Source organism: Oncorhynchus gorbuscha, linkage group LG04 (assembly GCF_021184085.1).
Source record: "Oncorhynchus gorbuscha isolate QuinsamMale2020 ecotype Even-year linkage group LG04, OgorEven_v1.0, whole genome shotgun sequence".
Classification (NCBI taxonomy): Eukaryota; Metazoa; Chordata; class Actinopteri; order Salmoniformes; family Salmonidae; genus Oncorhynchus; species Oncorhynchus gorbuscha.
This window is the reverse complement of record NC_060176.1, coordinates 63,631,397-63,648,405: the sequence shown is the minus strand read 5'-3', so window position 1 is coordinate 63,648,405 and position 17,009 is coordinate 63,631,397. Positions and strand designations below refer to the sequence as shown.

The 17,009-nt window shown below is 42.4% G+C and overlaps 1 protein-coding gene across 1 annotated transcript; it reads left to right on the top strand.

Moving 5' to 3' along the window:
* Positions 1–13,627: 13,627 nt before the first annotated feature.
* LOC124034469 (natterin-3-like) lies at positions 13,628–16,841 on the top strand. The gene is made up of 3 exons (XM_046347712.1): positions 13,628–13,762; positions 14,372–14,486; positions 15,538–16,841. The coding sequence occupies exons 1-3, from the start codon at positions 13,643–13,645 to the stop codon at positions 16,632–16,634; spliced, it is 1,332 nt and encodes a 443-aa protein (XP_046203668.1). The 5' UTR covers positions 13,628–13,642; the 3' UTR covers positions 16,635–16,841.
* Positions 16,842–17,009: the final 168 nt, after the last annotated feature.

Genomic DNA, 17,009 nt, shown 5'->3' with positions numbered 1-17,009 from the left:
TCTGTACTTGCAAATAGCCCTCCATGTTCGGGCGTCTATCCACCCCATACCCCTCCCTCCCTCTCTCCCCCACCCCTCTCTTCCCCTTCCCTTTTATTTGATTGCATGTCTGATACTGTTGGCTGTGCTGTTAACAGTTCAATACCACAAACATGGCTCCAGAGTTGTCATCTACTTAGCACTGATTCAATCGGTAATGTCGTACATTGGGACACTTGTTGTCAAGTTCACCTAACAAGTTCAGTTGACAGATAGCAACCCTGTCTACTATGTGGTTCACTAACTAACCGTCTCCTCTGAATTTAATAGATACACAGTATCAATGGCTGTTCACTCAATCTGAAATAGGAGGTTGGAGTTGCTTGTGGAATGTTACTTCTATGGAGAGCCAGTTTGACCATTTTGACTTAAGCCTTTTTTCGAAGGTTTGTAAAACTGTTAAATTGTTCAATGCAAACTATCAGTGTCACTATTTTTTACATGACTCTTTCTCAAACTACATTGTTTCCTTATGATTTCCTTTCTCCGCTGCCTATGAAAATGTGAGGTTCAAAAGAGCTCCTTCCATCTGGGTTTGTGTCATTCCAAAGCTCATATTTCTGTGTGACTTACCTAACTTACTAAAATGGAGAAGAAAGATAGAAAGGCATGAACAAGCTGGTGAATGCTGAGTGTGGCTTGGTATGATGATACCCACCAACTGTTATTGTGCTTCCTGCATCTCTCATTCTGACAAGTCACCCTGTTCCAAAGCACTGCTGTGGTTGTACAAGCATGGGCTCATTAAGAGTGACATGTACAACAGGATTTTAAACCCAAAGCATCTCTGAATTCTCATACAAGAGACAAGAGCAACAGCAGGCTTGCTACAGTAGAGTAGCCTACAAACACAGCTGAAAGCAGGATGATTTAATCCATCGCCTCCCTGTGCATCTGTGCTGCTGCACTTGAGGGTTATTTTCCACAATTATAGCAATAAACACTTATGCATAATCCATCATAATAGATAGTGGGTGCTTAATATGCGCTTGACAGAACCCTACACTGGACCCTCTCTCTGTGGCAGCTTTTGATTTGCGGAGCTGCGGTGCTGAGTCTATGGACACCGGGGGCTCATAAAACTTTCCTCTGGGTAATGACTGCCCATCCCACCTGATCACTCATACTGAATGACTGAATGAGAGGAGCTCCTGGGACTGGTAGATGTTGACTAAGAAGCCCAAGGCAGCCTCTACAAACTGCAGCTTTGTGACAGATTAACATCCAGATAACCAATGCATGAGGCATATGGAAAAATGGCATTTTGGAATATATTTCAATAAAATATAAATATATTTATATATTTATCAACTATATAAATAATTAAAATACACACTCACACCTCACAACCTTCTCTACTCTGTTGATAATGTTGAGACTTCCCAAAGTACCATTTTACATGTAAAAGTTGAATCATTGAGTTGTTGAAAATGTATTTGCTGCTATTGAGGTATTGCCTACCTGCCACTTATATTATGAAAAATAGTCCAAATAAATGAGGTGTTTATTTCGAAAAGAAACTTGAACGTAGAACATACAAACCTGGTTCAGTCTGTTTTCCACCAGACACTGAGAGACAAATTCACCTTTCAGCAGGACAATAACCTAAAACACAAGGTCAAATATACACTGGATTTGCTTACCAAGATGAGTGGCCTAGTTACAGTTTTGAGTTAAATCGGCTTGAACATCTATGTCAAGATTTGAAAATGGCTGTCTAGCAAGGATCAACGAAAAACTTGACAGAGCTTGAAGAATTTTTAAAAGAATAATGTGCAAATATTGTACAATCTAGGTGTGCAAAGCTCTTAGAGATTTACCCTGAAAGACTCAAAGCTGTAATCACTACCAAAGGTGATCCTAGCATGTATTGTCTCAGAGGGTTGTATACTTATCTAATGAAGATATATTACATTTGCTACAAATGTGAGAATTCTTCTTCCACTTTGACATTGCAGAGTATTTTGTGTATATCATTGACAAAATTTGACAATTAAATCCATTTGAATCCCACTTTGTAACACAACATTTTTTGGAAAAAGTAAAGGGGTGTGAATACTTTCTGAAGGAACTGTAGGTCTTTGAAGAGAGAGGTCACATTGCATGGACAACCAGACCAATTGGCCTTTTCAGATAGAAGTCATATATTTAATATATAATAATATATGCCATTTAGCAGACGCTTTTATCCAAAGCGACTTACAGTCATGTGTGCATACATTCTACGTATGGGTGGTCCCGGGGATTGAACCCACTACCCTGGCGTTACAAACGCCATGCTCTACCAACTGAGCTACAGAGGACCTATCTGAAATCTCCATGGGTTGATTTTACTGGTTCATTGATGTATAGATTTGGAAAATAGGCCATTATGTTTTATTACATTACATTTTAGTCATTTAGCAGACGATCTTACCTAGACAAAGTTTCAGGAATAAAAAGGGCTAAGTGCCTTGCTCAAGGGCACATTGACAGATTTTTCAGCTAGTCGGTTCAGTGATTCGAACCAGTGACCTTTCGGTTTCTGGCCCAACGCTTTTAAGCACTACTATACCTGCAACCCATTGTACGATTGCTTATGTACATTTTCCTGATTGACTGAATCCATACAGATGTCAACTAGTGCCTTAGAAAGTTCAATATAAGAAGTTCAGGGACCAACACTGACCTGCTGGAAGTTCTTAGAGGTCTTTATATGTTTGTTACCTTCAGGGGGATAGGAGTAAGTCCATTAAAGGTCAGGCTCTTGGCTAGACAGTGCCTTTAGTGTGACGGTTTCAGTATTGTGGGTGAATAAGACTTTAGCTGAATTCGACAAAAGTGCTGCGGGCAAGGAAATGTGATGTTACAAGGATCCAGTGCATTAGCCTTAGTCGCGGCTCTCTACAAAACCTCATAGCTGCCCCCAAAACCCCAAACCCCAATGTTTATAAAATATATAGAGTTAGCCTCGAGTTACTACCTCTGATGTCAGAATGCACGGGAGGCTACCACTTAGCTCCCGCTCCATGCGTCACCAATGGGTCTGGGTATGAGGGTTCAGAGTCTGGATTCATTCAAACATCTCTCAGCTCTTGGACATTAGAAAAACACCCTCACCTTTAGACAAAACAAAGTAAGAGCCTGTCTTCTGCCTGTCTTTGGGGATAAGGGTGGGGTTCTTTTTTCCTTCCTTCTTTTCATTTGTTTCCAGTCATTTTCTAGGTCTTCATCTTCAGGACCACTCAACATGCTTTTACTTTTTGGGTCAACAGTTTCAATTCACTGACTGGAGTAAATTCAACACTGCAAGTGCGCTGTCTCTGACTTCACCCTGAATGGCCTTGGAGAACTTCACTTCGAGCAGGACAATGACATTTGACCCTCACTTACTTAAAGAATACGTACTAACAAAGCAACCCTAAATACAGTATGCATGTTGGTTTGTAGTTTTTACTTTATAATCAATGATATACTGTAAACAAGCTGGAACAGCTACTCAGAAATGGGCGAAATGCATGCTTTTGAAACACATGCACCATAACAGCCAGATGAACAAACACAGCTTTTGAATCCATGAGTTACATGCCGAGCTACATGAATTTAGTCAATCTACTATACCATCAATGTCCCAACTGATTACAAATACCCCAAACCCACTCAGAGCACATACAGTTTCTTGCAAAAGTATTCATCCCCCTTGGCATTTTCCTATTTTGTTGTATTACAACCTATAATTTAATTGATTTTTATTTGGATTTCATGTAATGGACATACACAAAATAGTCCAAATTGGTGAAGTGAAAAAAAAAAAATTGTTACAAAAAATGATAAAAAATATAAAAAAATAAAAGTGGGCGTGCATATGTAGTCACCCCCTTCGCTATGAAGCCCCGAAATAAGACAATTACCTTCAGAAGTCACATAATTAGTTAAATAAAGTCCACCTGTGTGCAATCTAAGTGTCACATGATCTGACACATGATCTCAGTAAATATAAACCTGTTCTGAAAAGCCCCAGAGTCTGCAACACCACTAAGCAAGGGGTACCACCAAGCAAGTGGCACCATAAAGACCAAGGAGCTCTCCAAACAGGTCAGGGACAAAGTTGTGGAGAAGTACAGATCAGGGTTGGGTTATAAAAAAATATCTGAAACGTTGAACATCCCACGTAGCACCATTAAATCCATTATACAAAAAAGGAAAGAATATGGCACCACAAAAAACCTGCCAAGAGATGACCGCCCACCAAACTCATGGACCAGGCAAGGAGGGCATTAATGAGAGAGGCAACAAAGAGACCAAAGACAACCCTGAAGGAGCTGCAAAGCTCCACAGCGGAGATTGGAATATCTGTCCATAGGACCAATTTAAGCCTTACACTCTACAGAGCTGGGCTTTATGGAAGAGTGGCCAGAAAAACGGCAATGCTTAAAGAAAAATATAAGTGAACACATTTGGTGTTTGCCAAAAGGCATGTGGGAGACTCCCCAAACATATGGAAGAAGGTACTCTAGTCAGATGAGACTAAAATTGAGCTTTTTGGCCATCAAGGAAAACACTATGTCTGGTGCAAACTCAACACCTCTCATCACCCCGAGGATCATCCCCACAGTGAAGCATGGTGGTGGAAGCATCATGCTGTGGGGATGTTTTTCATCGGCAGGGACTGGGAAACTGGTCAGAATTGAAAGAATGATGGATGGCGCTAAATACGGGTAAATACTTGAGGGAAACCTGTTTCAATCTTCCAGAGATTTGAGACTGGGACGGAGGTTCACCTTCCAGCAGGACAATGACCCTAAGCATACTGCTAAAGCAACACTCGAGTGGTTTAAGGAGAAACATTTAAATGTCTTGGAATGGCCTAGTCAAAGCCCAGACCTCAATCCAATTGAGAATCTGTGGTATGACTTGAAGATTGCTGTACACCAGCGGAACCCATCCAACTTGAATGAGCTGGAGCAGTTTTGCCTTGAAGAATGGGCAAAAATCCCAGTGGCTAGATGTGCCAAGCTAATTGAGACATACCCCAAGAGACTTGCAGCTGTAATTGTTGCAAAAGGTGTCTCTACAATGTATTGCCTTTGGGGGGGGGGGTGAATAGTTATGCACACTCAAGTTTTCAGTATTTTCATCTTATTTCTTGTTTGTTTCTCAAGAAAAAGTGGTAGGCATGTTGAGTAAATCAAATGATACAAACCCCCCAAAAATCTATTTTATTTCCAGGTTGTAAGGCAACGAAATAGGAAAAATGCAAAGGGGTGAATAATTTCGCAACCCACTGTAACTAGGAACCAACAAGAGATAAATAATGAATCAAAATGTTTTTGTTTGAGGGTGCATTCCTCCAAGTTGTTCTGTGACCCCACTTTGAGAAGAGGCTTTTTCAAAGAATTCAGGCCAGTATCCATTGAAGCACATCAGAAAGCATCCCAGGAGTAACCTTTCTTTGGAGAGGAGGAACTGGAAGTCTATTAAAGGGTACAGAGCTTAAAAGCACCGGGCCTATAGTAGACAACCTCGATCACCACTACATACATCTCAGTACCAATAACATGCTTTCTATGACTTACATACACCATTCCATACTTTGCTATGTACTTACTTATGTGTGTGTGTGTGTGTGTGTGTGTGTGTGTGTGTGTGTGTGTGTGTGTGTGTGTGTGTGTGTGTGTGTGTGTGTGTGTGTGTGTGTGTGTGTGTGTGTGTGTGTGTGTGTGTGTGTGTGTGTGTGTGTGTGTGTGTGTGTGTGTGTGTGTGTGTGTGTGTGTGTGTGTGTGTATTGAGAGGGACCAGAGTATGTGAGCGGAGTGGGGCTGGAGTGGAGCAAAGACCGGAGCGTGCCCAATTTGACTGGAGGATGAAGCGAGATTCCCAATGGCTGGAGCGTCCGCCTTCTCACCCACTTCCAATTTCACTCCAGTAGTAGTATTTCTCTAGTAGCGCTCACTTCACAAGCTCAGGGCATGCCTGCCCCAGCTTGCATTTGTAGTCTACTTGTGTACTGCTATTGCCCCTTGCTTACGCTTCTGTCATGGAGTTCGCTAAATATCAAGCTAAGTGAAATCCATGGGCACTTGGATCATTCAGAGCTACTGTTATGGTCTCATTAAAACTAGCACGGCTTTATAAGTTATACAGTAATGAAGAAGTCTGAAGAAGCCTTCTACCTTGTGCCTGCCACCCTGCACACAATTATATGGTCATCCAGCTGAAAGTGTTCACTCACCTATGTCACCTATATTGGAGCTTTATCTGGCCTATCAGACCACACTACTAGTTGATGGACAGAGATTCACATAGGAAACTAAAAGAGTGTTAGAGCAAGACACGAGTCAATTCCAAAACAACTTTGAGTTTATTGAGAAATGATCTAATCTACATTCTGATCTTTAGAAAATCTAGAAAATACAAAAAAGTATCAATTTCAGAAGGATTGAGAGTGCCCTATTATCAGGAATCACCTCAAATCTATAGTTCTGAGTTACAGTGGTAGCATTACGTCACACAAGCAGCACACATCCGAATCACAGCATCATTCCCATTCCAACGACTGCAGAGACCAGACCCGGCCCCCCCTTACACAATCAATGAGGGGAGAGGATGCAGAGTGATACAGAGAACACATGGGCCATTATTTCACATGAAGGAGAATTACTGGAGTGTCTCATCTCAGCCATGAGAGAGAGGGAGAACAGAGGGCATACAGTAGAACATATTTTATTTATCTCACTGGTAAGTGCAGTCACAGTGAAGGGAGGCTGCAGGTCTACTACTCTAGACTAGAGGTTTTATACTGAGAGAGTCCCAGTCCTCTCTACTGTATGGACCATCTCTAAGAAAGCACTAATAGTCTATAACTGTCAATAACTGTCAATAGCAACATTGCGATGAGGGCAGCTGAATACACAGCTTTCATGTAGAACCCTGATCCACCTCTCTTCTCAGACATAGCATATGGTCGCAGTAAAAAGTTAGTGCTTATTGATACTGTAATAGAACGAGCGAAGACAGTCAGGTCTCTTTGGAGAGGATACACACGCACACACTTCCAAGCCCACACGCACGCACACACACACACACTTCCAAGCACACACACTTATACGCACGCACGCACGCACACACACACACACACACACACACACACACACACACACACACTTACACTCACACTTACACTCACACTTACACTCACAAACACACACACACACACACACACACACACACACACACACACACACACACACACACACACACACACACACACACGCACACGCACACGCACACGCACACGCACACGCACACGCACACGCACACGCACACGCACACACACACACACACACACACTTCCAAGCGCGCACGCACGCACTCACACGCACACACATGCACACACACTCACACACACACAAACTTCAAAACACACACACACACACATATATTAACACACACACACACCGGTCTACTCCTTCTCTCTGAAAGCCGTTACTTTGCTGTTGCTGCCCCCTACTGTTCTATTATAGTAATGGCAATGGAGGCAATGTTATGCGCTGTTATGAGACCACAAATAAAGTTTTTTCTTTGGCACATTTTTCAGATGTGGTATATTTTCATAACTCTGACTACAAAACTCTAAACTGAAAACAAATGTATTGCCCCCTATCTTATGTTCAGAATCTTTGATTGAGCAAAAAAAACATGAATTCATTCACCATTTTATCCAATAGCAAAAAAACACAACATACACATTTCAAAACTGTTCTTTTTGAAGTGCTGAAAAGAAAGAATAGTACATGGTAATATCATTTTCCATACAGTATTTGACTATTTATTTGATATAATTTCTATCCAATGGCAAATTGTGAGCATGTTGAGAAATACTGTTTGACAGTCTAACAGTTTCATAATCCTTATATAGTACACACTTAGGACAAATCATCAGAAATAGGAGTATTGTAAAGCAGTTGGCTACTGTAAAATCGTAGCACGGTAAAGTATGCCAAATCACCCTTTTTTTAATTGACTTGTCAACTGATAAGGTATCTCCTGTCTTTCTGCTTGAAATTTATCTGCGTACAGTGTATCAATGGAATTCAGATGAGTGGAATATATTGTTATATACAACCCATGTATTTCAGCAGTGCATTGTACACTACACTATAATTACAAATAGTAGCACAAGCACAAAGACTATTTCCACTTTGTCCACACTGGCTGATGGAGAATGATGATGGAGTATTTACAGACACATCCATATATGATTTGTTTCTACCTTCCAACATAAATTGATGTTAAATTCATACATTTATGAGATACAAATTTAGAAATGTACAGTGTTCAGTAGTTTTAGAACTATATATGTTAACAAGGCACTACATCACTTTGGTTCAGTAGTTATCAGTTTTGAGCATTTTGATTAAATGATAGTTAATTGTGTTATTAACACATTACAATAATATCATATCAAAAGTAAAGTGAATATTGCATTTTGAAAAGCAGATACTTAGATTGAATATGTATTCAAATTGAATGAGTGATTTGGTGCAGTGAACAAGTGGGAATCAGTTGGTTGTACTCAGTCAATTGAAAATGTGTTTAGTTTTGAAACATGAGCCATGCTTAGAGTTGTGAAAATGTACCACATACTTGTGAAAATTGCACAAGTGATTGAAACAACTCCAATATGGTTCCATGCTGCAGATAAAAAGGCAATAAAAAGGAATTAAATTACAACGTGCAATATATGTACACATTATTTTTTGAGAGCATACATTTCAAAACAGGCATGTTCTGTATTTTCTGTCATTTAATTCATTAGACATAAATTGTGATTTTTTAAAAACACAATAATCACAGTAGTCAGTTTTTCCATTGCTTTGTAGTTTACACCTGGCCAGGAACCACAAACCGTACAATACTTGTGTAAAATGTGCTACATGTGTCACATTAATCCGTGTTGGTATAACCTAGGGACTACTTGATAATATAGATTGTGACATACAGTATACAGCAGACTGTATACTTACAGTGTGAGTGTAGATGTATGTAGATTTAGATTTAGAATTAGTTTGGATGATATTAGTCTTAATGACAGGGCTTCGCGTCTATGACAGGCTCACAGCGGTCCACCACGGCCCGGATCTCTCCGATCTGAACCGCATTGTACACCCCAGAGATAGAGGTCCACAGGGCCTCTCCATTGCCATATGTACGGCTCAGCCTGGCTGTGAAGGGAATGTCTGTGGTGAACTTGCGGCCTTCCATGTACACGTTACAGGAGTGGTTGGGTGTTATGTTGAGCTCCACAGATACAGAGTGGCTGTGGGCTTCCATCATAGTGGTGCCCCTGTTGAACTGTAGGGTCTTCTCCACACTGAACTCCACCCTCCCGGAGCCAGTCAGGGGGTATCTTGGCTGTGATGCCGGTGGTGATGCCCAGAATGGTGGTTCGTCCGATGTTCCAGGTGCTCTTCACCTCCGACATTTTGGAGATGGTCACCGTCTTCACCACCATCTGGCACTCGTTGTTGGTGATAACGGAAATGTGCATGGTCTCGGGGGGGTAGTGGAATATTTCCACCTCATCGATGCCGTACTTGACGTAGGAGATGTGCTGGCTGTAGCCGTCCCTGTTGATGGTCAGGACCTGGTAGCTCTTGTACCAGCACTCATCACCCTCCCAGGGCGGGAAGAAGGCCTCGAACTGAGGGACCACCTCCCCAAGCCATACTTGTTCTTCTCCATGTAGATGCCCACTCCAGGGCACGTTCTGACTGAGTCTTTGGGCACCGAGCCAGGTGAGTCCTCTTTTCACTCCACATATTTAAAGTGGTCCCTGTTGGTCAGGATCTGGAACGTAGTACTCTCTGTCACATTAGGGGTATTGGCAGTAAGGCCCCTTGTGTAGAAGCCGACTTCGCAGTTATATTTGCAGATGTAGTCTGTGCGTTCGGTGTAGCTGTTGTAGATGCCCACAGCTACAGTGAGGAGAGAACCATTCCAGCTCAGCCACTGCAAGTTGAGCTATATTAAATAATATTTTACATTTATTTAACTAGGCAAGTCAGTTAAGAACAAATTCTTATTTTCAATGACAGCCTAGGAACAGTGGGTCAACGGCCTTGTTTAGGGGCAGAACAACTGACTTTGACCTTGTCAGCTCGGGATTTCGATCTAGCAACCTTTCAGTTCCTGGTCCAACACTCTAACCACTAGGCTACCTGCCACCCCCTGACATTGTCCCGGAACATGAATGGAGCAGGCTTCTGTTGGTCCTCAAACTCAAGAGGGGTCAGTGGGGCCTGGACTGGACCTATACTGTTCAGTGGGGGGGACCCTACCTTTCAGTACTGGGTTCAAGAGGGACACTAGAAGATAGAATAAAACAGTGTCACAATATGCACCTACTTTTGTTGCGTTGAAACAACTTGCATTGAATGACCTTTTGAATGTTTTCTGTTTTCCTTTCTAAGAGGTCAAAAGCAGGGATTGACTGAATTAAAGGAGTATATCAAATTAGAGAAGTATACAAATGTAGTTTAATTTACCCTTCCGTCTCAGGGAGCTCTTCCTCACTACAGTATGTCCCGGAGGCTGCGTGGAGGGGGGTCTGCAGCCTGGGCACAGGACTGTCCCAGGTGCAGCAGTGAGACGACCACCAAGACCGGCAGCTTCATCTGAGAAAGACCAGGGAAAGGAGGAATATTAGGAAACATTCAAGGACTATAGTTATAACTATAATGTTACACAAATTTACATTAACTCAACATGACATTGCTGTCAAACTCCCATTCCTTATTGTTTCTGCCAGTTTTGATGTAGGCTCCATTGAACAGCAACACACTGTATAATTTCAAATAGTGAAATAGTGACCTAAATGCACACACCCTCACAGTGTCCCCCCAGGGAGCAGTGAACCTGTTGGTTCTCCAGGCTTATATAGCTCCTTTATGACACTCATAAATGACAACACTCACTCTAACTCTCTCAGGGCTGTCATGGACTGGCATGGTAGAAGAAAGAGGAGGAATGTGGAGGTGTCACTTTCTCTTCTTTTCATTTGTATTATTGTTTCATTATTATAATCATCTGAAATGTAAGCCAGTCTTTCTCTCTCTCTCTTTTATGCGTTCTTTCTTTCTCTCTCTCTCTCTCTCTCTCTCTCTCTCTCTCTCTCTCTCTCTCTCTCTCTCTCTCTCTCTCTCTCTCTCTCTCTCTCTCTCTCTCTCTCTCTCTCTCTCTCTCTCTCTCTCTCTCTCTCTCTCTCTCTCTCTCTCTCTCTCTCTCTCCTCTCTCTCTCTCTCTCTCTCTCTCTCTCTCTCTCTCTCTCTCTCTCTCTCTCTCTCTCTCTCTCTCTCTCTCTCTCTCTCTCTCTCTCTCTCTCTCGCTGTCTCTCTCCCTCTGTCTCTCTCTCTCTCTCTCTCTCTCTGTCTCTCTCTCTCTCTCTCTCTCTCTCTCTCTCTCTCTCTCTCTCTCTCTCTCTCTCTCTCTCTGTCTCTCCCTCTCCCTCTGTCTCTGTCCCTCTGTCTCTGTCTCTGTCTCTCTCTCTCTCTCTCTCTCTCTCTCTCTCTCTCTCTCTCTCTCTCTCTCTCTCTCTCTCTCTCTCTCTCTCTCTCTCTCTCTCTCTCTCTCTCTCTCTTCCTCTGTCTCTCTCTCTCTCTCCCTCTGTCTCTCTCTGTCTCTCTCTCTCTCCCTCTATCTCTCTCTCTCTCCCTCTGTCTCCCCCTCTGTCAATTCAATTCAATTTTCAATTCAAGGGCTTTATTGGCATGGGAAATATGTGTTAACATTGCCAAAGCAAGTGAGGTAGACAACATACAAAGTGAATATATAAGGTGAAAAACAACAAAATGAACAGTAAACATTACACATACAGAAGTTTCAAAACAGTAAAGACATTACAAATGTCATATTGACTGTAAAGGGCGAGAGAGAGAGACAGAGACAGAGGGAGAGAGAGAGAGAGAGAGAGAGAGAGAGAGGAGAGAGAGAGAGAGAGAGACAGAGACAGATTTATCTTGTGTCCTTTAACTATTTGTACATATATAACTTTAACTATTTGTACATATATATATATATATATATATATATGTACAAATAGTTAAAGGACACAAGATAAATCTGTCTCTGTCTCTCTCTCTCTCTCTCTCTCTCTCTCTCTCTCTCTCCCTCTGTCTCTGTCTCTCTCTCTCTCTCTCTCTCTCTCTCTCTCTCTCTCCTCCCTCCCTCTGTCTCTGTCTCTCTTTCTCTCTCGCCCTTTACAGTCAACATCCCACTATGACAATCTACACGCTGACAAAATAATCCACATTGGACATAGTTCAGGAGCTTCTTGTTGTTGTGCACTTTTCTTGTTGTTGTTCATCCCATCATCTTACCAGTAGGGAAGAACAGATATATTGAAGATAAGATGAGGACTATTAACCTGATTAAGCTAACAGAGATAAAAAAGGTTCTAGAACTGCGCAGACTGTCCTGAAATATCAGACAGCCTTATCTCAGCCTTATCTCAGTGACCTCCAGTCCTGTGAAATGACACACAGACACAGCACAAAACATGTCCTTTCCATAATTTGATTAGGAAGCACTATTTAGTTGTGAGTATAATAGCATCATTTCTTTCAATAAATCTTTATTGTCCCAGAAGAGCAGTTCATGTGTAATTGATGTAAATGTGTTGACAAGTGCGGTGATAATGAATGATCAAAGACATATTCTATCAATGTAAAGGCCCTTACACTGTCTGTCCTATTTTATTATCTGCAAAGGAACATTGAGTCTTTTCAATCTACCATGATAATGGAATTGATAATAGCTATCTGTTCAAGGACTTATAAGAGATGGCCTTGACCCTTGTGATCATCAGTAGGTTTTACCAATCAGAGCAATTCCACGTTTTTGGCCTTCATCCGGACAGGGTCAACATTATTATCTCTGTGTTGCTGCGAGGTAATAGTTATTGTGATAATGGCGACAGTCTCTGAAATAATCGATAACGGAGGACTCTAAAGGATATTACCACTGGGTTCTTTGTCTTTGCTTACCAAGAACAACCTCACTTGCATCACAATACCAAAGCCATTCTTATGCAATGTGATTTTGTTCTTAGATATTGTACATGATTCCTGGTAGATCCTGTCCAGTGATATAAAAGCTCATATTGACTGCTGTAATGGGGTAGAAAGGTATCCTCTCAAGCATTACTTACACAACCACTGCAAGAGCACCAAAACGACATAGTCAAATTATTATTATCATCATCATCGGCGATCACTCGAGTCGAGTGTGACTGTCCTCAATGAGGTCTTCTATTTGTGGGTCTTCAGGTGGCTGTAGAGGCCGATCCGGCAGCCACATATGTTGGTGCAGTGTGGGTAGGGGTGAGGGGTGAGTGGTGGTTGAGCCTTTTTGGTGTTGTCTCTCCTTGCGTAGCTGCCCCTTGTCCTTTGTGGCACGTTGGCATGTTGTCCAGCTCCCTCTTGAATGTTTTTTCTCTAGTTGTATCTGTTTAGTGCAGTGTCCTTCACTTTACTTTTTGAATCACTAAACAATAAGCACTGTACACCAAAAGTAATGGGGCGGAAGCAGCAGCAGAGGACTCTTATATAGTAAGAGTACTAGACCAATGGGCATGGGGCCACTCACTGTAGCACTGGCTACTTTATTGGGCGCAATTATCCTGCAGGGAGGTTTAAAACGTAGCAAAGGGCTGCAGATCATGCCACTGGAGGAGGAACCTGTCAAGGTAACACAGCTTCTTTACATCAACCTATGTGTATAACATCTTCTATTACTGTTAGCTCTGTGCTGAATACTAATATCAGGATTTACTGTATTGTACATCTGGAACATAAAACAATCAATGCCATTTCAAATGTTGGATTTGTTTACTAACCTGGAGAGGCAGTTTTGTTGTGATTTCAGAAGCCAATTCTCTTTAGTAAATAATAGGCAAGACCTACAAATGAGCATCTTAATGTATTCAGTCCATCAGCAATATACTTAAGTATATTCAATGAAGTGTTTGAAATACTGTAGATGGGAGAACGCATGGCTATTTATATGGAAATGCCAGCTACAAGGAACACTGAGCATTTTCCAGATTGAAGGTGGTGAATGTTAAAAATGCACAGGGTAGCACTCTGCTAATGTCATCTGAGATAGGTAAACTGATGTGTGTGTGTGTGTGTGTGTGTGTGTGTGTGTGTGTGTGTGTGTGTGTGTGTGTGTGTGTGTGTGTGTGTGTGTGTGTGTGTGTGTGTGTGTGTGTGTGTGTGTGTGTGTGTGTGTGTGTGTGTGTGTGTGTGTGTGTGTGTGTGTGTGTGTGTGTGTGTGCGCGCACGCTTGTTGCTAGATGAGGCTGACTTTCCTGGTCATCCTGGCAGTGCTGCAGCTCTGCAGCCCAGTCTTCCTCTCTGACCCCCTGCTCTACACCTCTCAGCTGGAGGAGGGGCAGGATGCACCAAGCAGTGAGTCTGATTATATTACACCAGAGGCGGCTGGGGGGAGGAGCTATAAGAGGACAGGCTCAGTTTAATGGCTGGAATGGAATAAGTGGAACGGTATCAAACATTTGGAAACTACACATGTTAGACTCTGTTCCATTAATTCCATTCCAGGCATTACAATGAGCTTGTCCTGCTATAGCTCCTCCCACCACTCTCCCCTGTATTACAGCCTATTACACAAACATTGATCAAAAACTTTCAATTGGGTCTCAGAGTGTAAACATTTTGTCTGAATATTCTCTACCAAACTAAAGTATTGTATTTATTTGATTTATTTCACCTTTATTTTATCAGGGAGTCATACTGAGACCAAAGTCTATTTTACAGATGAGCTCTAAATTACATAAATTACAGAAAATACACACATCAATATAAATGCAAAATGCATCAATATAAATACAAAATATAAATGCAAAAGAGGCACAAAAACATCAAATTTAAGAACATGTTGAAGATTGTTCCACAAATAAGCTGCAAGAAAACTAGTAGCTGATTTATCTAACTCAGTAGAGACCAAAGACATTTCCAGAGTTAACCATCCCGGGTGTGGTAACTCGTATGTCTAAAGATTAGTAAAGATGTTCTGTAGAGTGGGACTTTTTGTAAAAGGGCTTTATAAATGAAAACATAGCAATGTGTCAACCTACGTGACATCAAAGAGGACCAACCAACTTTCTGGTAGAGAATACAGTGATGACTACTAAAATTGCCACTGGTAATATAGCTCAGTGAGCTGTGCTAAACTGCATCTAATGGCTTTAATGAAGTGGCAGTTGCGCTCAAATAGATAATGTTGCCATAGTCTAGAACCAATAGGAATGTCGACCGAATAATCTGCTTTCTACTATTTAGCGAGAGGCAGGACCTTTTTCTCTAGAAGCCCCATTTTTATTCTCAGCTTCTTAACTAACTCATCAATAATGAGTGAATGAATCCAAATACGTTAGATTTCAAATCCAGAAAAGATACTCCATTGCAACCTATGACCTTTGCTTTCTGTACCTCATCACAGAGCCCTGGCTCAACCCTCTGCTGGAAGATGTGGTCCCTGATCTGGACATCCACAGTCCATCCACACTGACAGAGACCTCAGATCTAGAGCCCCAGTTCCCCGATTCCCTGTTTATGTATGGGGAGAACGCCAACCTTAAATGGGTTCAATGGGAAGGGTCCCTCCCTAATGGTGCTGTGGGCATCTACAACGGTTACACCGAACGACATGACTACATCTGCAAAGTCAACTGCGAAGCTGGCTTCTATACCGCAAGCAAAGGCAGTTTCTGCCAGTACCCCTACGCTGACAAGGAGCATTCATCCTCCAAGTTCGAAGTCCTGGTCAATGTGGACAACTTTGAGTTTGTGGAGTGGATCGAGGAGGAATACGGTGCTGTCCCCCAACATGCTGTCAAGACCTGCCAAGGTGTTGAGATATACGTTGGTAAGAACAAATACGGTCTGGGAAAGGTTGTGACCCAACATAAAGCCTTCTTCCTGCCTTGGGAGGGCGATGAGTACTGGTACAAGAGATACCAGGTCCTGGCCATCAACAGGGACACCTACAGCCAGCACATCTCTCACGTGGAGTACGCCATCGACCAGATCGAGTTGTTCAACCACCCTCCTGAGGCCATGCAGTTTGTCAGGGTCACCAACCTGGAGTGCAGCAGTGTGGAGAAGAAGGTCTTGCTGGAGAAGACCAGCAGTGTGGAGAAGACCTGGGACATCGGCAGGGAGAGCCACAACAGCTCCACCACCATGACGGCCAAGGTGCCCATTATCAGCCCAGGCACCGTGGACTTCACCAAGGAGCAGACGGTGAGCTTCTCAGAGGGAACCACCATGGTGGAGTCTATCAGCCACTCCATCTCTGTGGTGCTGCTGGTCCCTCCCAACCACTCCTGTGCCGTGCAGATGGAGGGCAGGAAGATGACCGCCGACATCCCCTTCACGGGTAGGCTGAGCCGCACCTACCATAACGGAGACACCCACTGGACCACCATCACAGGGACTTATGATGGTGTGAAAATGGGGGAGATCAATGCTGTGGTGGAGAGATGCCAGCCTGTCCCTGATGCCATACCCTGCTACCCCGTTGAGACAGACCCCTGAGACAGAAAAACTCTAGATGTGAGAACTCCAATGTGCACGTGGTCTATCCCTCCAGACACAACCTGAACAAATTATAACCCTTGTGTCACAATACCTTGTCATCAATAAACTGATGGAACTTCATATTCAGATAAAAGAGCCAGTCAATTTAGTTGTGTGATCAAGAAAAGCATTTTCCAGACAAAAAAATATGATTTTGGTGCAACATTTTGTTGAACTTTTTTTGATTTACCTCACGTAGGCATCATCATCATCATCATTTGTTTCAATGGCCTAGAAGTGAAATATAATTCCAGTACATAAAATTACACAAGGCTGAAAGGTAAAAAAAAATCACTATTACACTGTGCATTTTCCTTGAGCGTGTAGGCGTGT

What these genes read in the sequence shown, in the direction of transcription:
- LOC124034469 (XM_046347712.1), top strand. Translation starts at nt 13,643, where the DNA reads ATGGGCATGGGGCCACTCACTGTAGCACTGGCTACTTTATTGGGCGCA. An exon ending in TGGAGGAGGAACCTGTCAAG is followed by an intron (nt 13,763 to 14,371) that starts GTAACACAGCTT and finishes GCTTGTTGCTAG; the next exon opens with ATGAGGCTGACTTTCCTGGT. An exon ending in GGGGCAGGATGCACCAAGCA is followed by an intron (nt 14,487 to 15,537) that starts GTGAGTCTGATT and finishes ACCTCATCACAG; the next exon opens with AGCCCTGGCTCAACCCTCTG.